Source organism: Podarcis bocagei, assembly GCF_964188305.1.
Source record: "Podarcis bocagei genome assembly, chromosome: 13".
Taxonomy (NCBI): domain Eukaryota; kingdom Metazoa; phylum Chordata; class Lepidosauria; order Squamata; family Lacertidae; genus Podarcis; species Podarcis bocagei.
The window spans coordinates 6,800,297-6,826,965 of NC_138138.1; the positions used below are offsets into that span (position 1 = coordinate 6,800,297).

At 48.3% G+C, this 26,669-nt stretch overlaps 1 protein-coding gene across 15 annotated transcripts in view; it reads right to left on the minus strand.

Moving 5' to 3' along the window:
• Positions 1-26,669, minus strand: part of FHOD3 (formin homology 2 domain containing 3) — a 361,609-nt gene that overhangs the window by 271,618 nt on the left and 63,322 nt on the right. For all 15 annotated transcript variants that reach the window (XM_081166062.1, XM_081166061.1, XM_081166055.1 and 12 more), the window contains exon 3: positions 24,453-24,517. In XM_081166062.1, coding sequence (XP_081022188.1) covers positions 24,453-24,517 — 65 coding nt within the window. The remainder of the gene's footprint in view (positions 1-24,452; positions 24,518-26,669) is intronic.

Consider the following 26,669-nt stretch of genomic DNA (forward strand, 5'->3'; position numbering starts at 1 on the left):
ACTGTCCCAACACGTCTGGGCTAGTCATCTGCGCTCCTCCTTGGTGATCTATCCTTCCTTCCAATTCTTACACATGCCTTTTTTATTTATAGGTCATTACTAAGCTCTTTGCACAGTCACATTAGCTTTTCAGAAGTTACTATAGTTTATGATTAAATTATCCAATTTTATTTGTGCATGGGTAGGCTCAGTGTTCTCTTGTCATTGTTTTCCATTGCCACTCACTGTTAAGGCTGTTTCAGGACGCGGGTGGCGCTGTGGTCTAAACCACTGAGCCTCTTGGGTTTGCCAATCGGAAGGTCGGCGGTTCGAATCCCCGCAATGGAGTGAGCTCCCGTTGCTCTGTCCCAGCTCCTGCCAACCTAGCAGTTCGAAAGCACACCAGTGCAAGTAGATAAACAGGTACTGCTGTGGCAGGAAGGTAAACAGTGTTTCTGTGCACTCTCACTTCTGTCGCGGTGTTCCATTGCGCCAGAAGCGGTTTAGTCCTGCTGGCCACATGACCTGGAAAACTGTCTGTGGACAAACACTGGCTCCCTCAACCTGAAAGCAAGATGAGCACCACAACCCCATGGTCACCTTTGACTGGACTTAACCATCCAGGGGTCCTTTACCTTATTAATGCTGTATCTAAAATAGTCATTTTTCTTGAGAGCACTTGTACCAGGAAGTTCTCTTTCACGAACTCCATCAATATGAATGGAAAAGCTCTGTGGCCAAGCAGTGCACCATTAATTTCAGTGGGATTCGGACAGGAGAACATACTAGTAGACTGTGACATAGATGTGCTCTACTGAGAGCTGATAACAGACCCATGAACATACAGGCAAGCTTATAGAATCGAACAGAATCTAAATAAATGCTACAAAATATGTATGGTTTTTTCACATGAAAAGATTATACATTAAGTTTTGGAGGCCCTCAGGAGCCGAGATTACACAACTATGGGTAACGCTGCTTGACAAAGAACTCCTGAAATAACCTGATAAACAGGATACGTAAGCATATGGATTGATTTAAGAGCAAATTTGCTAATCTTGGCTTCTTTTTCAGTTACAATAATTTAATATATGAAGGAAGAAAACCCTAACTATTAACTGAACACACACGTCATCGTCACTGTGCTCTTAAATTTCACTGAATAGACTGTCTCACAGGAAAGGGATTTGTGAGTAATTCAAGAGATGCTAGAATTCTAAGCACGGTACCCCTTTTTAGCATACAGGTCTATCGGAGTCAACAGTTTGGACCAGACAAGAAAGGGTAACCATTTGCCCAGCCGGTAATGACTAGCAGCTTACTGCACAGCAGGATCAGGCCAAGTAATTAGGGCAAGTAAGTGTGGCATCAGCAAAATGCACCACAGCACACAGCGTTGGCATTTCAGGCAGACTGTGCCAATTCAGGCATCAAGGTCTAGCAAGTAGGGCTGCAATTCATCTACACAGACCATCCACGTCTTAGATTAGGGGAAATGAAGTATAGGAGCACTACACTGGTCTACAGAGTTATGCAAGTATTTTTTGTTTTTCCATTTTAGTCAGTAATACTACTGATCTTGCAATGAAGATACAGACTTTGGGAGGATGCTGGGCATCTTTTGGGGACCCCCCCCCCCGACTGCCATTAGAGAGTGCTCCTGGATCCAGCCTTGCTCCTGGATTTTCTGGCCGTGGCTATGAATGCCTTTGCTCTGCTTTTGAAACTCCATGAGCAAAGGGTACATTTGCCTCAGATTATAGAGGTCTCCTGGAATCCATATTTGAAGCTGTGCATTTACCAACCTATAAACAGATGTGCAGTTATCTGTCCCATATACAAATGCTGAGCACCCAGTTTGCAAATGGAATAAAATCGTACCTGAAATATGCATGGTAAGACGTTTTACCATATACCGCATTTTTCGCTCTATAAGACGCACTTTTTCCCTCCTAAAAAGTAAGGGGAAATGTGTGTGCATCTTCTGGAGTGAATGCAGGCTGCGCAGCTATCCCGGAAGCCAGAACAGCAGGAGGGATCACTGCGCAGCGATCCCTCTTGCTGTTCTGGCTTCTGAGATTCAGAATATTTTTTTTCTTGTTCTCCTCCTCCAAAAACTAGGTGCATCTTACAGTCTGGTGCATCTTATAGAGTGAAAAATACGGTAGGCTCAGCCTTTTAAACACCTGGCCTGCATGGAGGGGCTGCACTCCCTGTGAAATCTTCACCTTGGCATAATTGCGACTGCCATGCCCTGCATACCTTTAGCGGTTCCAGGGGCGTAGGGGCTGCAGACGGCTGCTCACTAAGCTTCTGCAGCTATTTCTGGGCCTCCCTAGTGTGAGGTGGAAACTTATCACACTGAGCAACTGTTCCCTGTCTCTAACACATTTGGTGCAAGGAAAAATGGGTGGGTGGCTGGGGGAACATCACATAATTACATGCTAAGTAGCATTCACTTTTCTCTCATCTTTTCTCAGTTGCTTTTCCAGAACTCATTGAAGTCAGCGTTCAAAAATATTCCCTCTGCCCTAAGGAAATTCAATTCCGACACCTGTCTTGAGTAGAGATTACAGAATTGTTGTTGTTTTAATCACACTGCACAAAATGCCAAGATGTTCATTTTGCCACCAATGCTACTTTGCACATTAGCCTCTGTAGCACTGGTGTAAATGCATAACCATGGAAGCATTACTCTAAAAATTGAAGATGCTGAATTTGGGGAAACCACCAATTGGAAGAATCCACCAATATTCATGTTTCTTTAGCATACACAGAGTAAGAGAAGCATCTGACATTCAGACACCCACTCCAAAGTGGCCAAGGAAAGAAAACACTGGTAACAGATGTAAATCTTATTTTCCACCCCTACACCCTGTTTAAGATTCCAAATGTATAGACCTATAATAGAATATTTACGCACATATACATTTTGTGATGTTTTGAATTATCCCATAGAGAAGCATTATTAAAGAATTCAAGAACAAGACTTTATTAAATGCCCTTCAGAGACTAATCCTCGATTTGAACAAAACATATCTAGCTGGGCTCTAAAAGCCAGAATCTATCCTCACGATAGTCCAAGGCATTCATTTATTCTTGCCAAGTAGTTTTCTTTTCATTGCCAGCAGTTCTTTACTATGGATTCAAAAAGGAGCTATTTGACGGCTGTCAAAAGTGATGGGTGAATTTCCCTCTGCACAATTCAGAACCAGTTTGGCATTTACCAGCTCTTCTCAGTTAGGACTCAGGGAGGCCAGATTGTATTCCTGGCAGTTCTCTCCCGGCTAGTGACGCTGTCACATACATGCGCCCCTTTCTCTTGTTCCCTGGGAATTGGAGTTCCTAGCACCAGCTATGATGGAGAGATGGAAATGCAACTCTTCCTCCCCAGAACACACACACCTGGAAACAAGGGGAGGCTTTCTATCTAGACAGCAGAGGAAAAGCGCATAGAATGTTTGCAAGGTAAAGTCGAGGGAATTTCCCAAAGGCCAGGGAATATATTCAGCAGAAGGAATGGGTGGATGGCTTCTGGGTCCAGTGGTTTGGTCAAGCAGTTCACAGTGATCAACTAGACTTTCAGCAAGAGTTTAAACATTAATGAATGTTTGTGTATGTGCTGAGAAAGCAACTGAATTTGGGTGCCTGATCTGTTGAGTACACATGCATAAAATCTCACTTTATACTCTGAGCTGGAGAGGAACTCTTGGAGAAAGTCACCACAGAGCTGAGTATTATGAGACAGGCAAACATGTAGAGTGGTACCTCGGGTTTCAAACATTTCAGGTTACAAACGCTTCAGGTTACAAACTCCGCTAACCCGGAAGTAGATTATGATCTACAGAGAGTGCCACCCACGCTGCTCAGCTAACGTAGAAATCTAGCCATTTCGGCATTCTATGTATTGCAATGTTCCAGAGGTTCCAGTACTGACCAATATTTCAATGATCCAAAGTGAAACTTCTGAAAGTAAGCATAGATGTTATGATATACCAAATGAAATTAGCATTAAATCTAGAAAAGGAGTGTTCAAAACTGAAAAGGCACACCACTTTGAACACACTGGGCTTAGATTCGCTTGCTGAAATTCTATACTGAGCTCTGGTTTTCAGCTTCCTTTTGCCAGAACCGCTAGACAAATCAAGGGGGAAGGGTAGGCTCCTCTCCGAGAAAATGTAGGAACTGACTTAAAATAAGAGTTGCTATCAAGATACTCCATTCCCGACTCAGAAAAGAAGGAAAAACATTTTGCCTGGACTGCATGATGGCATCCCCCAAGTGCATTTTCAAGGAGGGCGGTAATTGTATTTGGACCTACAAAAATCTTGATTTGTTTCGCACTTCTTTTTGTTGCCTTTTTTTAAAAAAAATATGTTAACCAGATTGAGGGCTTAAATTACTTACAACAGGACTTCCGGGGTGGCGCCATCGGTGATGGCGGACTCCCTCTGATCCGGAGGGACCAGCTCCATGGGAATTGGGTCTGTTCGGCTGCGGCGAAGCGGGGACCCTTGAAAAAATCACAGGCGGGTGAAGCCTGTGATCGTGGGACTCGGTGGGCACCTTTTGCGCCCCCCAACTTGCAAAGGAGCCCGATTACGGGTTCCGGAGCAGAGCGGGGAAGCGGCGCGGTGCTGTGAGTCAACTGCTTCTTCCGTGGAGCGAAGCCGCACAGCCGTTACCGGAGAGCGCTGCCTTTTTCCTGTGACAATTTGGCTACAAAACAACTATCCGTGAGTAGGTTAAAATTGGAAATAAAGGAGATACCACCCTATACATACATACATACATACATACATACATACACCATCACATCATATACATCATTACTTAAGTTGTTACACAGAAAAAGTGATATATATTTTTAGACATACATCTAAACATACATCCATACATCCTCCCATGATCCTATTTTACCTCTCTTTGGTTTGTCATGTTCTCCAGAGATTGAAAGACTGGTGGAAATTTACAGCCACTCTTTCTTTGGGGTCTCAAAAGGTTGGATTAGATGAGGGGTCGGCAAATTCTTTTAGCAGTGGGGCGGTCCACTGTCCCTCAGACCTTGTGGCGGGCTGGAGAAGTGGCACTGGGGAGGGGGGGAGCTGGAAGAAGAGGCAAGGGGGGCAAGTAGTCCTCCTACCCGCCCCCAGCCCCAGCCCCTGCGCTCACCAGGAGTTGCTGCCGCCGCCACCACCACCACTGCTGCTTCTCATGGGTAGGCAGATCAAATTCATCTGCTCCATTCTCTGGCCCACAGGAGCACCAGGGCGGCAACAGCGATGATGCCGGCGATGGGAGGGAGAGGTCGCGCCGCGAAGCCAGAACCCACCACGAAGCCGAGACTCCAGGCAATGGCGATGGGAGGAAGAGGCTGAGCGGCGGCGGCTCTACCAATCAAGCACTGAGCCTGGTTTACCTCAGTGCGGCACGGGGACGTCTCTGCCACTCAAACGCCACTGAGGTAAACCAGGCATTTGAGTGCCAAAGCCTCCTCTTACTCCTGTCACCATCGCCAGAAGTCTCGGCTTCACGGCAGGTTCTGGCTTCGCGATGTGGACTGGATTTACGACCCTGAGGGGCCACATCCAGCCCCCAGGCCTTAGTTTGCCAGCCTCTGGATTAGATTACCCTCAGGACCCCTTCCAATTCCTCCACCTTTATTTCTGTTGGGGTAGAACCAATGTGTACATCTACAATACAGTGGTACCTCGGGTTAAGAACTTAATTCGTTCTGGAGGTCCATTCTTAACCTGAAACTGTTCTTTACCTGAAGCACCACTTTAGCTAATGGGGCCTTCCCACTGCTGCTGTGTCGCTAGAGCACGATTTCTGTTCTCATCCTGAAGCAAAGTTCTTAACCCGAGGTACTATTTCTGGGTTAGCGGAGTCTGTAACCTGAAGCATCTGTACCCTGAAGCGTATGTAACCCAAGGTACCACTGTAGAGTGGTACCTCTGGATGCGAACGGGAACCGTTCCGGAACCCTGTTTGCATCCAGAAGCAAACGCAACCCACGTGCGCGGGTTGCGATTCGGTGCTTCCGTGCATGTGCGTGACACCATTTTGAGCGTCTGCGCATGCGCGAGCAGCGAAACCTGGAAGTAACACGCTCCGTTACTTCCGGGTCGTCACAGAGCGCAACCCGAAAATATTCATCCCGAAGCTACTGCAACCCGAGGTATGACTGTATATGCATCTGTTAGAAGAAGTGACATTGCAGAGGCGGGCACTGGTGCAGGTTCCACTGGGCTAATGCGTACCCTTCTATGCACCTAAGGAAGTTGGGTGGCTTCTTGCACATATGAACGATCCACATCATTCCACAAGGGCCCAACTTCAGAGCTCCACATCAGTGGACAAGGTGCTGAGCAGGTAATAATAATAATAATAATAATAATAATTTATTATTTATACCCCGCCCATCTGGCTGGGCCTCCCCAGCCACTCTGGGCGGCTTCCATAGAAACCAAAAAGACAGTAAAATATCACACGTTAAAAACTTCCCTGAACAGGGCTGCCTTAAGATGTCTTCTAAAAGTCTGGTAGTTGTTTATCGCTTTGACATCTGCTGGAAGGGCGTTCCACAGGGCGGGTGCCACTACCGAGAAGGCCCTCTGCCTGGTTCCCTGTAGCTTTGCTTCTCGCAATGAGGGAACCGCCAGAAGGCCCTCAGTGCTGGACCTCAGCGTCCGGGCAGAATGATGGGGGTGGAGACACTCCTTCAGGTATATACTGGACCAAGGCCGTTTAGGGCTTTAAAGGTCAGCACCAACACTTTGAATTGTGCTCGGAAACGTACTGGGAGCCAATGCAGATCTCTCAGGACCGGTGTTATATGGTCTCGGCGGCCGCCCCCAGTCACCAGTCTAGCTGCCGCATTCTGGATTAGTTGTTGTTTCCGAGTCACCTTCAAAGGTACACAGAGCAAACTTTCCTCTGCTGCGTTAAGACTTTGTGCTGATCAAATCCAGCTCCTAGGTGTACCTAGCAGAGGCTAACCTGCTGTGGATATCCCACATTTCAACTCTCAGCCTTCCCAACCATTCACCATGCTGACTGGAGCTTTGGTGGAAGTTTGAGTCCTCAGCATCTGGTGCCATTTCTTAATTACCCAGAGGTGGTCCTTTATTTGAAAGCAACTGTGTAAACCATGATGGGGTAGGTTTAGATGTTGATTAGAAATGATGTACCAAAAGGGCTTGGGCCCAATTTAACTTAATGAATATTAATGGCTGACTTGGGAAAGAACACCTGGTGCTCATTTTCATATTTATGGTCCTCTTAAAAATTAAACCAGAAAACAGGGGGGCACTGAATAAACTCTATAAAGGTGGGTATGTTAATCATTAGCTTGTTTTCTGTTACTTAGGTTTTTTTGTGAGCAGAGCTAAAAAAAACAACCCTATTAAGCATGTTTGCAAACTATACAACTGTTTTTGAAGAAAAGGATTAATTTTTCTTTGGATATTTTTGTATTTAAAAAATATATATCTGAAGAGATGGCAAAGGATAAAATCATACTACATTTAATTATTTGTAAAAGTAAACTTTCAAATTAGTACACAAAGCAAATAAAAATAAAAGTGCTGTAGTTAATCTGACTGCTACTAAGATTTTGATGGTCCAAGTAGCAAAACCCTAAATCTCAAGAACTAGGGAGTGGGAAAGATGGATAGGTGGGAAGAGAGAAAGATGTTTGCTTCAGCATGACCTTATGTCAAGTGAATACTAGCAGGCTGGGCGGTAGAAAACTTCTGCCTTTGACAGGGAATGGGGGGAGGTCAGCCTTGGCATCGCAGCCCTGGTCCTCGGTTTACCTCAATCCTCCCTTGACAGGAGATCTTATTCTGAACAGTCCAAGCTGCTCTAAGAAGATGAAGCTGAGTACGATCGGAGTAAGACGGCAGACAGCTGTCGTTGCTTTTCCCATATCTGACTTTTTGAGAAGGCTTCCAGAAACCGTGTGTCTGTTTGCTTCCGACTACTACACCAGTAAATACACCAGAGGGGCCTCTATTTTTCACTTTTTCACTGAGTACTTAGCGCAGCAAACATCGTCAAAGGGGTAGGGTATTAAAAAGCCATAAGAGATCAAGGTTGCAATTTGATGCATGCTTACCTGGAAGCAGAGATTTGTTTATTTTTTGTTTTAGAACAGAGATAGGTGAGCATGCAAAAGCTCCCCCAATATTAACTCAAAAAATTACCTGATTTACCGTATTTTTCGGTGTATAAGACGACCCCTACTTTTGGGAGCCCAGAATTTTAGAATCATTATTTTAAAGCTGTTCAGCTTTTGGGGGAAATTGTCCCAAAAGTTGTTGAGCTTTTTTTTCAACCCACCACTTGATCCACCTTGCCTCTCCAGCCTGCGTCTGTGTCTCGCCTCAGCCAGTGAGAGCCGATGGTGCAGTGCTGCGGCCAAGCCCCATCCTTGCCTTGGCACCACCTCACCTCTCCAGCCAGCTCCACGACCCTTGGTGACTCAGGAGGCACCAGGAGCAGGCAGCTAACCCAAGACTTACTGTATAAATCTGTGTATAAGACTTAAAAATTCCGGGTTGGCGCCATCGCCGAATGGCAGACTCCCTCCGAGCTCCGGAGGGAGTCTGCTCGGCAGGGTCTGGGTCCTACCGCGCCGGCGACGCGGGGACCCTCAAAAACCACGGGCACGGAGCCCGTGGACATGGGGACTCGGCTGGTACCGTCAGCGCCCTCCCGACTCGTGAAGGAGCCTTTTTAAAGGCTACGGATCGGGTGCCGGGGAGCGGCGTGGTGCTGTGAGTCTATCGCTTCCCCTGCCGAGCGCAGCCGCATGCCATTCGACGGAGAGCGCTGGCTTCTTCCATTGGAAATTTGGACATTTAACATCAACCCGTGAGTAATTGGGTAACCGGGTATAAAAGGAGAAAAAAATGAATTTTTTTCGGATTCGGCACGAGCGGGGGGGATCTAAAAAGGAAGTCAGTCCCCTCCCTGATTGTAAACATCCTAAAACAAGGACTGAGAAACCAAGATCGATTCAGAAGTTTATTGCTGACAAAAAATATCAATTCCACGATGGGATACTACAAGAATTGTGCTGGAGGAGAAAAGTCGAGGGTGAGAGGGAAAAGGCAACCCCCCACTGGGAACCGGGGCGATTCGGAGAACCTGGCGGAGAGAGATGGAGAGTTTGACAGCTGTCAAAGTAGCTGTCAAATCTTGAGAATACAAAGAGGACTTTGTTACAAGTATTTTGCTGGTTAATTTTGTTACAATTGGACATAAATATGGATACAAAATGTCGGGGGGGAAAAGAAACAACAACTTGACTTTTGGATTAGAGGACACAAAGTTATTGCAACCCCCCTAGAGGGGCTTTGGGACATTACAAGTGGCGTATGTGGAAAACTACTCCGGGATGTGTTCTGGTCTTAGCTCCTGGGCAAGTAGCAAAACTGAAATATTGTTTTGTCTACAGAGGTGACAACACAATAGAATATTTCTATTGAAGCAAGGTAGGAACTGGACGTAAGTTTTTGTTCCTGAATAACAAACCTCTGTAGAGATACTAGATTTCAGAATAAGAATGGTTTTGCAGCTGAACAAGATAGAAACCTGAGAAAGTAAGAAACAAAAGAGCAAAGGACCAACTAAGCCACGGAAAGAACAATGGGAGGAGCAACAATGACCAAGGGAAATTAAAGGCCTCTATTAGACTGGACTTTTGAAATTAAACATTATCAAAACAAGCAAATTCAAAGAAAACCGGCAAGATGGATTGAGGAAAATTTGGCTGTGGACTTGAGACCTCCAGGCCGACAACATACAGACTGATGGACATGGGGAATCCAAACCGGGGAAGGGAGGGGGAATTCTAGAATCCAAGGCTATGTAACCAACTTTTGGAATCTTCTTCTATCTTCTATCTTTTATCTTTCTATATACCGTATTTTTCGCCCCATAAGACGCACCGGCCCATAAGACGCACCTAGTTTTTTGGGGGGGAAATAAAGGAAAAAATTTTTATTTCCCCCCCAGGTGCGCTGCGCTACACCAGGAGCTTGGCGCGTGCGGAGCTCAGCGCGCCCCAAGCTTCTGCGTGCAGGCAAGGTCTCCGCTAGCGTGGGAGAGCTGGGCGCCTCTCCCAGGGCTAGCGGACCCCTGCGCTAATCCAGAAGCTTGGGACGAGCTGAGGTCAGCGCGCCCCAAGCTTCTGCGTGCGCGCAAGCAGTCCGCTATCCTTGGGATAGCCGCGGGGCTCTCCCAGGGCTAGCGGATCGCTGCGCTACACCAGGAGCTTGGGGCGTGCTGAGCTCAGCGCGCCCCAAGCTTCTGCGTGCGCGCAAGCAGTCCGCTATCCTTGGGATAGCCGCGGGGCTCTCCCAGGGCTAGCGGATCGCTGCGCTACACCAGGAGCTTGGGGCGTGCTGAGCTCAGCGTGCCCCAAGCTTCTAGGTGCGCGCAAGCAGTCCGCTGCCGCCCTAAGCCTCGCGCACCCGGTGGGACCTCCTGCCGGGTGCGCGAGGCTTGCAGACACTCGCCCGAAGCAGGGAGAGCCCTCCGGAGGGCTCCCCGTGCTTCGGGCGACAGGCTGCCTCCCCAAGCCTCGCGCACCGGGCGGGACCTCCTGCCGGGTGCGCGAGGCTTGCAGACACTCGCCCGAAGCAGGGAGAGCCCTCCGGAGGGCTCCCCGTGCTTCGGGCGACAGGCTGCCGCCCCAAGCCTCGCGCACCGGGCGGGACCTCCTGCCGGGCGCGCGAGGCTTGCAGGCATTCGCCCGAAGCAGGGAGAGCCCTCCGGAGGGCTCCCCGTGCTTCGGGCGACGGGCTGCCGCCCCAAGCCTCGCGCACCGGGCGGGACCTCCTGCCGGGTGCGCGAGGCTTGCAGACACTCGCCCGAAGCAGGGAGAGCCCTCCGGAGGGCTCCCCGTGCTTCGGGCGACAGGCTGCCGCCCCAAGCCTCGCGCACCGGGCGGGACCTCCTGCCGGGCGCGCGAGGCTTGCAGGCATTCGCCCGAAGCAGGGAGAGCCCTCCGGAGGGCTCCCCGTGCTTCGGGCGACGGGCTGCCTCCCCAAGCCTCGCGCACCGGGCGGGACCTCCTGCCGGGTGCGCGAGGCTTGCAGACACTCGCCCGAAGCAGGGAGAGCCCTCCGGAGGGCTCCCCGTGCTTCGGGCGACAGGCTGCCGCCCCAAGCCTCGCGCACCGGGCGGGACCTCCTGCCGGGCGCGCGAGGCTTGCAGGCATTCGCCCGAAGCAGGGAGAGCCCTCCGGAGGGCTCCCCGTGCTTCGGGCGACGGGCTGCCACCCCAAGCCTTGCGCACCGGGCGGGACCTCCTGCCGGGCGCGCGAGGCTTGCAGGCATTCGCCCGAAGCAGGGAGAGCCCTCCGGAGGGCTCCCCGTGCTTCGGGCGACGGGCTGCCGCCCCAAGCCTCGCGCACCGGGCGGGACCTCCTGCCGGGTGCGCGAGGCTTGCAGACACTCGCCCGAAGCAGGGAGAGCCCTCCGGAGGGCTCCCCGTGCTTCGGGCGACAGGCTGCCGCCCCAAGCCTCGCGCACCGGGCGGGACCTCCTGCCGGGCGCGCGAGGCTTGCAGGCATTCGCCCGAAGCAGGGAGAGCCCTCCGGAGGGCTCCCCGTGCTTCGGGCGACGGGCTGCCTCCCCAAGCCTCGCGCACCGGGCGGGACCTCCTGCCGGGTGCGCGAGGCTTGCAGACACTCGCCCGAAGCAGGGAGAGCCCTCCGGAGGGCTCCCCGTGCTTCGAGCGACAGGCTGCCGCCCCAAGCCTCGCGCACCGGGCGGGACCTCCTGCCGGGCGCGCGAGGCTTGCAGGCATTCGCCCGAAGCAGGGAGAGCCCTCCGGAGGGCTCCCCGTGCTTCGGGCGACGGGCTGCCACCCCAAGCCTTGCGCACCGGGCGGGACCTCCTGCCGGGTGCGCGAGGCTTGCAGGCATTCGCCCGAAGCAGGGAGAGCCCTCCGGAGGGCTCCCCGTGCTTCGGGCGACAGGCTGCCGCCCCAAGCCTCGCGCACCGGGCGGGACCTCCTGCCGGGCGCGCGAGGCTTGCAGGCATTCGCCCGAAGCAGGGAGAGCCCTCCGGAGGGCTCCCCGTGCTTCGGGCGACGGGCTGCCGCCCCAAGCCTCGCGCACCGGGCGGGACCTCCTGCCGGGTGCGCGAGGCTTGCAGACACTCGCCCGAAGCAGGGAGAGCCCTCCGGAGGGCTCCCCGTGCTTCGGGCGACAGGCTGCCGCCCCAAGCCTCGCGCACCGGGCGGGACCTCCTGCCGGGCGCGCGAGGCTTGCAGGCATTCGCCCGAAGCAGGGAGAGCCCTCCGGAGGGCTCCCCGTGCTTCGGGCGACGGGCTGCCTCCCCAAGCCTCGCGCACCGGGCGGGACCTCCTGCCGGGTGCGCGAGGCTTGCAGACACTCGCCCGAAGCAGGGAGAGCCCTCCGGAGGGCTCCCCGTGCTTCGGGCGACAGGCTGCCGCCCCAAGCCTCGCGCACCGGGCGGGACCTCCTGCCGGGCGCGCGAGGCTTGCAGGCATTCGCCCGAAGCAGGGAGAGCCCTCCGGAGGGCTCCCCGTGCTTCGGGCGACGGGCTGCCGCCCCAAGCCTTGCGCACCGGGCGGGACCTCCTGCCGGGTGCGCGAGGCTTGCAGGCATTCGCCCGAAGCAGGGAGAGCCCTCCGGAGGGCTCCCCGTGCTTCGGGCGACAGGCTGCCGCCCCAAGCCTTGCGCACCCGGTGGGACCTCCTGCCGGGCGTGCGAGGATTGCAGGCATTCGCCCCATAAGACGCACCCCGATTTCCCCTTCATTTTTGGAGGGGAAAAAGTGCGTCTTATGGGGCGAAAAATACGGTAACTTTGGTATTTTGATTTAACATGTTTTGGGGAAAAAAAGGGGGGAATTCGTGGAAGGAAACAGGGTAGTTCTTGGGGGGAAAATCTTTGTTCTATTTTGTTAAAGATGAGGAGTGATGTTAAGATTGTAATTTAAATTGGCTAATAGGTACAACATATTAGGTTTAAATTGGGAATGAGAACTTGTGGAACCAACGTAGGGAAAGGGGAATACAGTCGGGAGGGGGAGGAGGGAGTCCCAGAAAGAAGGTTATGAAATTAAGGGTTTAAAATTGGTCTCTCTTTTTCTTTCTTTTCTTTATCTTTTCTATTTTTTCTATTCTGTGATTATTGGAAATTTTAATAAATATGATTATAAAAAAAAAAAATTGGAGCGGGGTGTCATCATATTGTGCATGGAAAAATATGGTACAGTGGTACAGTGGTGCCCCGCAAGATGAATGCCTCGCAAGACGGAAAACTCGCTAGATGAAAGAGTTTTCCATTTTGGAGGTGCTTCGCAAAACGAATTTCCTATGGGCTTGCTTCGCAAGACGACAATGTCTTGCGAGTTCCTGCTGTTTTTTTTCCCTTTCCCCCCCTTTTTCTAAGCCGCTAAGCCGCTTATCAGCTGATCCGATCAGCAGATGAGCCGCTAAAAGCCTCTAATAGCGCTAATCCGCTAATCCTTCAATGGGCTTGCTTCGCAAGACGAAAAAACCGCTAGACAAAGAGAATCACAGAACAGATTCTTTTCGTCTTGCGAGGCACCACTGTACCTCTGGTTACGTACTTAATTCATTCCAGAGGTCCATTCTTAACCTGAAACTGTTCTTAACCTAAAGCACCGCTTTAGCTAATGGGGGTCTCCTGCTGCTGCCATGCCGCCAGAGCACGATTTCTGTTCTCATCCTGAAGCAAAGTTCTTAACCCGAGGTACTGTTTCTGGGTTAGCGGAGTCTGTAACCCGAAGCGTATGTAACCCGAGGTACCACTCTATTCTGGAGGTAAATTAAATCTGGCAAATTTTCAGACACTCTGAGGTCTTAGGTGTCCTACGAGCCTTTTATCACGTGTAAACCCACATTTTAAAATAGCTTCTCCAAATCGGGCAATGATCGGTCCCAACAATAAGATGCTTCTTTCCAGAGACGATGTGCTGTTTCCTTTTTATATCTGTTTCTTTTCCTGTGTCCTCTTTCACTGTTTCTCTTCTTTCCTATTCTCCACCCACAACATCTTTATCAACGACTTGGATGATGGACTCAAGGGCATCCTGATCAAATTTGCAGATGACACCAAACTGGGAGGGGTGGCTAACACCCCAGAGGACAGGATCACACTTCAAAACGACCTTGACAGATTAGAGAACTGGGCAAAAACAAACAAGATGATTTTTAACAGGGAGAAATGTAAAGGATTGCACTTGGGCAAAAAAAAATGATAGGCACAAATACAAGATGGGTGACACCTGGCTTGAGAGCAGTACATGTGAAAAGGATCTAGGAGTCTTGGTTGACCACAAACTTGACATGAGCCAACAGTGTGACGCGGCAGCTAAAAAAGCCAATGCAATTCTGGGCTGCATCAATAGGAGTATAGCATCTAGATCAAGGGAAGTAATAGTGCCACTGTATTCTGCTCTGGTCAGACCTCACCTGGAGTACTGTGTCCAGTTCTGGGCACCACAATTCAAGAAGGACACTGACAAACTGGAACGTGTCCAGAGGAGGGCAACCAAAATGGTCAAAGGCCTGGAAATGATGCCTTATGAGGAACGGCTAAGGGAGCTGGGCATGTTTAGCCTGGAGAAGAGGAGGTTAAGGGGTGATATGATAGCCATGTTCAAATATATAAAAGGATGTCATATAGAGGAGGGAGAAAGGTTGTTTTCTGCTGCTCCAGAGAAGCGGACACGGAGCAATGGATCCAAACTACAAGAAAGAAGATTCCACCTAAACATTAGGAAGAACTTCCTGACAGGAAGAGCTGTTTGACAGTGGAATTTGCTGCCAAGGAGTGTGGTGGAGTCTCCTACTTTGGAGGTCTTTAAGCGGAGGCTTGACAGCCATATGTCAGGAGTGCTCTGATGGTGTTTCCTGCTTGGCAGGGGGTTGGACTCGATGGCCCTTGTGGTCTCTTCCAACTCTATGATTCTATGATTCACAGGCAAACACCTTTCGAGCCCCTCCTGGGGCAATCCATGTCTTCCCAACAGTTATGGGCAGGTGATGGGGCTGGCAGTGGACCCTCCTGAGGTGCCCGCCATCTGTAGATTGCTGGTGGTGCTGGCACATGATGCTGCCGTTGACTGTACCAAAGTCTCATGAAACCACAGCAGCTGCCTCAAATAACAGCCAAGCATCCTAGCTCCAGTGCCTTCAACGAAACTCAAAACACGCCTAATTTCCCCCGAATTAGACTGATATATGTATGGGGGGTCTGACTCCCTGCTTATAAAGACGCTACGATTCAGCTGGAAGCTTTCCTCAACCCATTTACTGCAAATGAAATGTTTAGACCCTACATATTTGGCCATTTTTCTGGGTCAATTAATTGAGTATGACACATTTCACGGGGAAGTTTTACATTTGCCACGTGTCTACTTGCTGTTTCAAACTGCTTTGTGGAATTCTCTCTTCACGTTTTTTTGATCCACGCGACGGTCATCTCCAGGCTTGACTACTGTAATTCACTCTATGCGGGGCTGCCCTTGAAGCTGTCCCAGAAACTCCAGCGGGTGCAGAATGCTGCAGCGAGGCTCCTCACGGGGTCTCTGCCATGGGAGCAGATTCACCCAGTGCTTTTCCAGCTGCAGTGGCTCCCGGTGGAGTACAGGGTCAGATTTAAGGTGCTGCTTTTGACCTTTAAAGCCCTTCACGGCCTAGGACCCTCGTACCTACGGGACCGCCTCTCCCGGTATGCCCCGCGGAGGACCTTAAGGTCCATAAATGGCAACACCCTAGAGGTCCCGGGCCCTAAGGAAGTTAGATTAGCCTCAACCAGAACCAGGGCCTTTTCAGCACTGGCTCCGGCCTGGTGGAACGCTCTGTCTCATGAGACCAGGGCCCTGCAGGACCTGATTTCTTTCCGCAGGGCCTGTAAGACAGAGTTGTTCCGCCTGGCCTTTGGCTTGGAGCCAATTTGATTCCCTCCCTCTCTGTCTTTTTTTCTTTTCCTTCTCCTCCTGCGATGAGGCATTTTAATGAGGCATTTTAATATTTTAATGTTTCAATATTTTAATGTTGTATTTTAATCTTGTTTTTGAGTTGTATTCATTCAACTTGTTTTTCTTATCGCTTGTTAGCCGCCCTGAGCCTGGCCTTGGCTGGGGAGGACGGGGTATAAATAAATTATTATTATTATTATTATTATTATTATTATTATTATTATTATTATTATTATTATGTTTCTAGCCTAGAGCTGCAAGTTCTAACAAAAGGATGAGGAGAATAGAGGGTCAAAATGGAAAGCACCCAATGAAATCTAAAGTACCATATATTGCACCCCATAGAACGCTCCGGCCCATAGGACGCACCTAGTTTGGGGGGGGGGGAATAAAGAAAGAAAAAATTATTCCCCCCCCCCAGGTGCGGGGCTGGAAGAACCAGGTCGGGGAACAGTGGGAAGGCACGCTCTGCCTCCCCGCTGTCCCCCGAGCTTGTGGGGCTGGCGATGGGGAGAAGTGCGCTGATCCCGGGACTGCAGGCAGCTCTGCGCCGCCATCCGGAGCGGGGCGGGACTTCGCCCCTGGCTCCCGGTGGCCGCGCAGAGATGCGCTGATCCCAGGACTGCAGGCAGCTCTGCGCCGCCATTGGAGCCGGTCTCCCGAGGGTTGCGCAGAGCTTCCAGAAGCTTGGAGAGCGAGAGGGGTCAGTGCGCACCGACCCCTTTCGCTCTCCAGGCTTCAGCAAAAGCCTGCATTCGCCCCATAGGATGCACCCAGATTTCCCCTTCATTTTTGGAGGGGGAAAAGTGCGTCCTATAGGGCGAAAAATACAGTAAAGGCTACAACCTCTGGTTCTTTAATGCCTTGTACTTCTGTTTGATGGAGGCAAAGAAGCTGTTAAATAGTTCCCTGTCAAGAGGACTCTGCATAATCTAGAAAGGCAGCTTTCCTACATACTGAGAGAACATTCTGGTGTGGATCCTTGACATCATAGTTTTGAGTGGATAGGAACTGCACACATCCACAAATATTCAAAGGTATGTTCTTTTAAAAAAGAAAAGAGAAGTTTCCCCACCTTGCTCTATTTTTCTGGCATCCAATGGATGCAGAAACCTTCTTTCATCACGCAGTCTAAGTAATCTTAACATTCATAATTTGACACCACCACCAAAATGATTTAAGATTATACTTTGCACTGTTTCATGTTGTACTCAATCTGACAGGGAGCTGAATCACCAATTCTGCCTTGGAACGGCTCCAAAGATAGTTGCATTCCCACGTGCTAGCAGGTGCCTCTGCTCAATTTAAAACTGCTAGCATTTAAAACCACTGCTTTTCATGGAATCATAGAGCTGTAGATTTGGAAGGGATCCCGAGGGTCTAGTCCAACCCACTCCAATGCTTTCTCTGCTTTCCCTCTCACCCCCTTGTTCTGCATCTTGTTTGTTAAACAGATTCAGTACAAGGAGATAAAATAGTCTCACGCTTACTCCGATTTGCTCTTCCCCTCGCCTTGCATCTGAACATGAAAGCACAGCACTTCCAGCAAATTCTCCAGGCACCTTTTTCTTCCCTTTAAATTAAATCCCGAATTAGTTGCAGGTTTTGGTAAGCATCTAATGCTCTCCACCTGTTCTTCCTTTCGAGCTTCAAGTGGGTTGTTTGAAGTACAGTGGAACCTCGGGTTGCAGACTTAATCCGTGACGGAGGCACAACCGCAACCCGCAGCGTTCGCAAGCTGAAGCGCCGTGCTTGCGCAGGCGCGATTTGGCGCTTCTGTGCATGCGCGAGCGACAAAACCCGGAAGTAAGCTGTTCCGGTACTTCTGGGTTTTCCAGTGTCTGCAACCCAAAAACACGTAACCTGAAGCAAACGTAACATGAGGTATGACTGTATATCTAACACAAAACAAATCTATAATGTGTTGTTTATAAATGAAATTTGAAAGCCTTCAAGAAGCTCAAGAAAAGCTTCTTAAAAAGGAATTTTAGATATATGTATTTATATCTAAAATTCCTTTTTAAGAAGCTTTTCTTGAGCTTCTTGAAGGCTTTCAAATTTCATTTATAAACAACACATTATAGATGTAAATCACTCGCTAATAAAGGTTTTATGGGGTTCCCTTAATTTTATAGTCCAGAAACAATAATATCTGAATTTCACAGAAAGAGTTCTGTTTCCTTTTAAAAAAATGGTAATAAAGTTTCTAATCAACAGCAAAAGATTACTTCATGTAATCTGAAATAATTACCACTTGCCTAGTGAATTACCATTATTTATAGGATATGTGCAAAGCTGGCTTCAGCTCTGAGGCAGGGTGTGGCTGCCTGTGCCCAACTTACTGGACAATGGGGCGTGAGTTATAACTCATTCAGCAGTGCATGAGACAAAGAACTCATCTTTGTTTGAGACTCTTGCCTTGTGATGCCCAAAATCTTCCAGGCACAGCGCATGTGGAAGGCATTAAGGCAGGGGGCGGCAACCTAAGGCCCATGGACCACAAGCAGCCCACACGGGTCATTTAACTGGCCCACGAGCCGCCCCCCAACTGAACCACCTGCTTGGCAAGTCCCCGCACGCTGCACTAAACCAGTGCAGTGTGGGGACTCGCTTCTGCAGCGCCGGAAATCGCGTCTGTGCAGACGCAGATGCCGGAAATCGCAGGCGTACGGGCAATCCAGCCCATGGAGGGATCTCTGCTGGAGTGAACTGGCCCAGGCGAGGTAAACCTTGCTGACCCCTGCATTAAGGCACTGATCCTGGCAGCTGTAAGTTGCCCATGGCTCACTTCCATAAAGAGGCGTGCTCTACCTGGGCTCCACGGTTTAAAATAAAAGGCTAGCTCATTTAATCACCCCAAGTGGTTCGCTACCACACCTTCTGGCCGAAAGGCAACACAGGGGCAGAATGATACGGAACTGGAGCAGGATACTACTGAAGGCTTTCGTTTCTTGTCGATATGTGAATGGACAGGAAACAAATGTATGGACTTGGGTGGTCACATAGTCTGAATTACGAGAGAAATTGGTAATTCTGGTTCTGAACAGAGGTAAAGAGGTATTCCTGGCTGGCAGAATATACTGCTACACTGGTACCTCTGGTTAAGAACTTAATTCGTTACGGGGGTCCGTTCTGAACCTGAAACTGTTCTTAACCTGAAGCACCACTTTAGCTAATGGGGCCTCATGCTGCTGCTGCCGCACCACCGCAGCACGATTTCTGTTCTCATCCTGAAGCAAAGTTCTTAACCCGAGGTAAAATTTCTGGGTTAGCGGAGTCTGTAACCTGAAGTGTATGTAACCTGAAGCGAATGTAACCTGAGGTACCACTGTACTGTCATTTCTTCCTTCAGACTAGCTTCAGTTTAATATATACGTTGCTCATGGTATCAGTGTTAGACTTTCCCTAAAAGCAAAAGCACACATATTCCACGATAACCCATGTCGCTCTTCAGTCAGCTAGTATGCGTGGGTGAGTGGAAGAATCCGTTTCACCATCATAAAGCCTTTGGAAAGAGCTCCCAACAGCAGCCATGTCAAGAATTCTGCTACATTTTATATGTGCAAAATTTCCTGTGTTTGTGTTACAGCTGACAACCAGAAATGTGGAAAGCCGCCCACGGCCAAAAAGCATGTTGTGGAGTCCCACACTAACCTTGCAACTATGGGTGTTACAAATATCTGATAAGAATGTTGTATAATTGCTATTCAAATAAGCATCCTGTTGGAACAGCCGATGGGTCTTTTATTATATCTGTGAGAGAGGAGAGAGCGGCTGCAGGCTAGTGTTGTACACGCAGTTTACAAAAATTATTTGTATGTGCACTTAACTGCTTTCAGAGATGTCCGGGTTTTGGGCTTTTGGTTTGAGTGAGGAGCACAACGCACAATTAAGCAAAATGCTTAAAACACACACACACACACACACACACACACACACACAACATTCAGCAGTGATTTGAGTCCACATCATTATCATTACCAAGTTTTGTAATGTCAGTTCAAGGAAATCAGAAATATCCCAGACATAAAGGGACAAGTTTAGCATATTCCTAGTCTTATCCCACCTATAAACAGGCCAAAATCCATGTCCGCTCTGCAAATTGTTGGGGCCTCCAGCACCCCATGGCTCCTGAATGAGCACACCTAACACTTTGGCAGAAAATAAAAATTATATACTGTATGAGGAAGTGCCAAGATAAATAGAACCAAAGTAAATTATCTCTCTCTACTGTGAAATTCAAAACAAATAGTTCACAATGATAATGTCAAAAGCTTCTCTTTGTTTCAACAGCACCACTATCTCCTGCTAGGGTGAGGATGTGTCCCGGCAGAATCCACTTACAGTTCAGGCTACAAAAACTTGAATAATGACAGTATTCTATTTAACTTCCATTACTCAGAACACTGATCCAAAAATTCTGTTGGCCTTTCTGAAATCTGCCATGCTCTCAAAATGCTACCAAGAAATCAGCATTTATGCATTTTCACTACAACCACACACTCCATGCTGTTTCAATCACCTGTGTCCTTGCAACATTGATTTATTATTTTTTAGCGGCAAACCATTGTCATTCTTGAAACCCAGATATACCCACTTATATTATTTCTACGACATGAAATCCCCCAAACTGATGGCCGCAAATAAATCATAGAATCATAGAGTTGGAAGGAACTCAAGGCATGCCTGCACATCAAAATCCAGGTAGCATAGAATAAGTACCCTTGAATGATGCTAATATTTTATAGGAGTTTTAATTTGTTTCGGTAGTTTTAGTGTGGTTTTAACCTTCTGTATGTTTTAAATCATGGTTTTAATTTTTTTAGTGATAATTTTATTGTTTAACTTTTTTGTAAACCACTTTGAGGCTTTTTCCTACAATCAAGCGGTAAATAAATTTTATGAAATAAATAAAATAATGAACTGTTCTACAATTGTATATCATTGGCCAATGGGCTTTACAATGCGTACATTGGTTCATTTCCATTCTACAAAGTTCTTTGCAGCCTCGCTTTCACAACAGACAATGGAAGAAAATTCCCATTTCACAGAGAGGGATACTTCACAAAGTATCCTATGGAGTTCTAAAGTCTCACAAATTTTTGCTACATGAGATTTTCTAGACAATCAGAATATTGCTCATTACATAATGAAGAAAGGCAGAGCTCCGGGTGCAACTGAGAGGGGAGCAGGACAGACCGGACAAACTATTAGTTTCCTTCTACAGTCATACCTTGGTTTTCGAATGCCTTGTGAGTCAAACGTTTTGGCTTACGAATGTCGCAAACCCAGAAGTGGCTGTTCCGGTTTGCGAACTATTTTTGGAAGCCGAACATCCAATGGGGCTTCTGCGGCTTCTGATTGGCTGCAGGAGCTTCCTGCAGCCAATCAGAAACCACGCTGTGGTTTTTGAACGTTTTGGAAGTCGAACGGACTTCCAGAACTGATTCCATCCAACTTCCAAGGTACGACTGTAAATGCTTCCTGACTTACTAACCAGAGGCAACTTTCAGGTGTTAACCCCCTCCTGCTCTTCACTTTAACCATCAGCTTCCATCCAGGTCCACACCAACAGATGTGAAGATAGAATCAAATGGACGCTACCTGCTAGCAGCAAGAAAGTGCTTGTTTTACTTTCCAAGGCTTTATCTCCAGATTCCTGTGGGTTTTGAAGTCAAGACTGCGACTGCACCCACCAATTTATGCTTAGGGCTATACAGTGGTGCCTCGCAAGATGAAAAGAATCCGTTCTGAGAGTCTCTTCGTCTAGCGGTTTTTTCGTCTTGCGAAGCAAGCCCATTGATGGATTAGCGGATTAGCGCTATTAGCGGCTTTTAGCGGCTTATCGGATAAGCAGCTTAGCAGCTTAGAAAAGGGGGGGAAGGGGGGGAAAACCGCAGGAACTCGCAAGACATTTTCGTCTTGCGAAGCAAGCCCATAGGAGATTCGTTTTGCGAAGCACCTCCAAAACGGAAAACTCTTTCGTCTAGCGAGTTTTCTGTCTTGCGAGGCATTCGTTTTGCGGGGCACCACTGTATAGTCTCTCCCCCAATTGTGAATGCACTTCACCATGTTGACATAAACATGTTAGTCGAAAAAAGACTCTGTGCTACAACACACAGACAAGAATTCTCTTTCTTGGAAGAAATATAGATCAGCTGCTTTTGCTCATGATAATCCCAGATTCAGTCCCCAGCATTTGCAGTTGCAAGGACATCAGGCGGGAGGAGCGCTGGCAAAGGCCTCTGCAAATCGCAGCAAACATGACTTTTCTAGATTACGAAATAATCAGCGTACAGGGGGGAGTATCTACATGGTGCCTAGAGAATAACTTGCACCTAAATATTAGCAAGACAAAGGAAATTGTGTTGGACTTTCGGAGGAAGAGAGGGGAACTAGCCCTGTTGTATATCGGGGCGGGGGATTGTGTGGAGAGAGTGTCTTCCTTCAAATTCCTGGGAGTCTACCTTAGTGAAGACCTCACTTGGAAAAACAATATAACTGAGGTGGTTAGGAAGGCCCAACAGAGACTCCATTTCCTCAGGGTCTTGCGAAAGAACAATGTCAAACAACAATTGATGACCTCCTTCTACTGGTCCACAATAGAAAGTGTCCTCTCATATAATATCACAGTGTGGTATGTTGGCTTGACAGCCACGGACAGAAAGTCTTTACAGAGGGTGGTGAACACAGCACATGATACCATGGGCTGCCCCCTGAGCCTGCTACATGACATCGCAAGGGATCGATGCCGTAGGAGAGCGAGAAAAATCCTCAGGGATGATTCACACCCCGGCTAGCACCTCTTTAATCTTCTACCCTCGGGCAGGAGATACAGAAGTATAATCAGTTGTACCAACAGGCTAAAAAACAATTGCTATCTGTGGACTGTTAGGCTGCTGAACGGAAGATAATACAACTGACTTTTGGGGTTGGTGTGTTGTGCGACAAGCACATAGAGTGCAATGAGATTGAGTGTTTGTGTGGGAGGGAGGCTTGGTTAATTTCATTGTACACAGGTTGTACATTGACAATAAAGGTATTGTTGTTGTCGTTATTGTTATGTACTGAAGTTCTCACCCTGGGCCAGCAGGGGGATACTGTAGATAGTTATGCAAATAAGGGATCGAAAGTGACGTTCAGTGATTGGATAGTTTTAGAAAATTGTTACAGTTACATTGTACTGGAGCTCTATATAAGCAGGCTGACTGAACCCCTCAGTTCAGTTCTGTTCTGGCCTCTGAATAAACAAGAGCTGTTTGAAAAATCGCTGTGTCGTCTGATATGTTCACCCACAACTTAACAATTATTACTACTACTATTATTATTATTATTATTATTATTATTATTATTATTATTATATGACAGCATGTAAGATAGCTTCATATGCTCCTACATTCTGAAATTCATCCAAAGGGCAGCTGAGAAAGTGACTTTTCAGTGGATGTCCAGTCAGGGATTTGAACACAGGCCTCCCAGGAAAATCCAGTCCTAATAAACACCACCACCTCTCCTGGTTGCTATCACCTGCTACAAGTAATGTCCCGTTTAAAAAGACACCCAGTGCCGCAATGCACGTTGCTCCAAAACACAGGCGTTCACTTGTGCTGAGTTGGCAGGACTTGATATGCATGAGCTGCCTTCGACACACTGGTTTCATTTGGCTTTCCTTTTGACAGCAATAGTCTATTCTATTTCCAGTCACTGACACAGCAGTAATGACAGTTTGCCTGGCCAAGAGCTGCACGATTGAAAGCAATAAATATTATCTGCCTCTTAAAATACAGTAGCTTGCTGCCAGCCTACAATTCCACAGTTCGCCATCTCAAACCAGCAGGCCTAATGAGGCAGATACAAATAACTGCAGTTTGATGAGCCATGCAAAAAAATTTGTTACAGATATTCTTGAACATCTACAAATAGCAAAAGTGTGCTCCACTGGCGAAAACGACAACAGCACCCAATATTCACCCTGCTTCCAAATTTAGGAGCTAGTAACTGAGCAGACCTGAAACATGGTCAAAGAGCACAGAATTATTAAAGCAAGTGGATATAATAAAATAATCAAAATATAGATAAATTCTGGGCTAGATGGCTCTTGATTTGATCCAGCAAGGCACATGGAATTCAAAGCTCACTTTCTGTGGCATGAAGGGGAAGTACATGCATCGCCAAGTCCCAGATCCAAGCTCTGATGTTATCACTGGACTCAAAACTGCTCCTTAGAATTACAAGAACTAAAATTTATCTTGCATGCATTCATTAAACAGATAAGAATTATTCTACTGCTGTGCATTTTTATTTTTTATTTCTTATTTATTTTGTAGCTACATGGACCCTTTGGAGGGCACACAACATCTTTTCAGGAAGCAACAGAATGACAGAAGGGAAAGCTGTGCATCTGCTACAGCTTCTTTTTTTTTTTTTGGAATGCTTCCCACACATTCACCACATCAAAATACTTGGAAACTCACTTACCAATGCAGGCATGGACTCTGACTGAAAGCTGGGTCCTCAAAATGACACTGTGCTTCTTGCCCCTGCTGGGGGGGGGGGTAAAAATAGAAAAAAAATGATGAGCTAATTAAAGCAAATCTCAGTGAATCATCTAATATGCTATATACACTCTCAGCAATGGCAGGTATTCAATTTTTTATAAAAGCATGCATGAAACTGCAAGGCCTCTATTGCCACACTAAACAAGAATAAGTTACCGTATTTTTTGCACCATAACACTCACTTTTTTCCTCCTAAAAAGTAAGGGGAAATGTCTGTGCGTGTTATGGAGGGAATGCCTACGGGTGGCATGCCTACGGATTTTCCTTCTCTAAAAACTATGTGCGTGTTATGGTCGGGTGCGTGTTATAGAGCGAAAAATACGGTATATCTATATAAATAGAGATAGAGGTAAAGATAAAGGTAAAGGGGCCCCTGACCATTAGGTCCAGTCGTGACCGACTCTGGGGTTGCGGCGCTCATCTCACTTTTTTGGCCGAGAGAGCCAGTGTACAGCTTCCGGGTCATGTGGCCAGCAGGACTAAGCCGCTTCTGGTGAACCAGAGCAGCACACGGAAACGCCGTTTACCTTCCCGCTGGAGCGGTATCTATTTATCTACTTGCACTTTGATGTGCTTTCGAACTGCTAGGTTGGCAGGAGCAGGGGATTCGAACCGCCGACCTTCTGATCAGCAAGTCCTAGGCTCTGTGGTTTAACCAACAGCGCCACCCGCGTCCCCAGAGATAGACACACACAATTTTAATAGACACACACAATTTTAATAGACACACACAATTTTAATTGTTCAGCCGATTTGCACCAGAAAAACAGTCCATTTGGCTTATTTATTCTTTGCCAGAAAGCACGGATAGAAACGTTTACATATTCATCGAATACATGAAAAAACAAACACAGCTAGGAATGATGAGCTCCCTGGGCTCAGTTTGTACTTGGGTTCGTCCAAGTGAGCAAGTTCCCTACAAGTCAGAAAACTGCTTAAAGCCCTTCAAACGCTTAATGGTGTTACGGGTAGCACATTTGGGCCAATTCCCTCTCAGGTCCCCTTGCCTAAAGGTAAAGGTAAAGGGACCCTTGACCATTAGGTCCAGTCGTGACCGACTCTGGGGTTGTGGCGCTCATCTCACTTTACTGGCCGAGGGAGCAGGCATACAGCTTTCGGGTCATGTGGGCAGCATGACTAAGCCGCTTCTGGTGAACCAGAGCAGCGCACGGAAACGCCGTTTACCTTCCCGCCGGAGCGGTACCTATTTATCTACTTGCACTTAATGTGCTTTCGAACTGCTAGGTGGGCAGGAGCAGGGACAGAGCAACGGAAGCTCACCCCGTCGCGGGGATTCAAACCGCCAACCTTCTGATCGGCAAGTCCTAGGCTCTGTGGTTTAACCCACAGCGCCACCCGTGTCCCCTTGCCTAGCAAGCAGGTTACTGGGGCTGCTCTGGCAGAGGGAGGCGGCAGCGTCCGTCAGACGTTTTCAAGCATCCTGGGGAAATTACATTGCCCAGGGCTCCAGGGTCACTGCTGTAACCGTATTCAAGGTGCCAGGGAAGAGGTAAAGTCAGACATGCTCTGCCTGCTGTTGTTGCTAAAGTTGCATTCTGCACCCTCTAAACGGTGGGCGAACAAGTGGGGGGTAAAAGGGTGCAGCTCTCCTCTGGCTCAAGCGAGAACTCCGGAGGCTGAAACAGTGCAAGTCGCCAAAGTTCACATTCCAAGCCAAGGACTCACAAAGCCTGGCAACATCTCTAAATAGGACAGTTAAACAACACACCTTAAGGCTTGCCCTTGTTTCCTGTTTTCCTGTTGCGGCTGTCGCTAATCCTGCACTTTTGGGGCTCCATAGGGAGGCTTCCAAGCTTGTTCAGGGGGTGATGGCACTTCAGAACAACCCCCCCCCTCCCGACCTTCTCTGCTTCGTATGGTAAGGTTGGTACAGTAGGGTGGGCAAGCCCAGGGCACGCAAGGACAATTAGGAGTGGCGAGATCATGCATGGCTATACTAGCACTCTCTCCATGTGCTATTTCCACACATTTAGGGAAAACGTCTGAATGGGGCTGGAGAGAAGTCCTACTCAGGCTTGATACAACTTTATCACAAACAATACAAACACAACACGTAGGCTAATAGTGAGTAGAAAATATATAACAGAATAATGATATCATTCAAATTATAGGACTA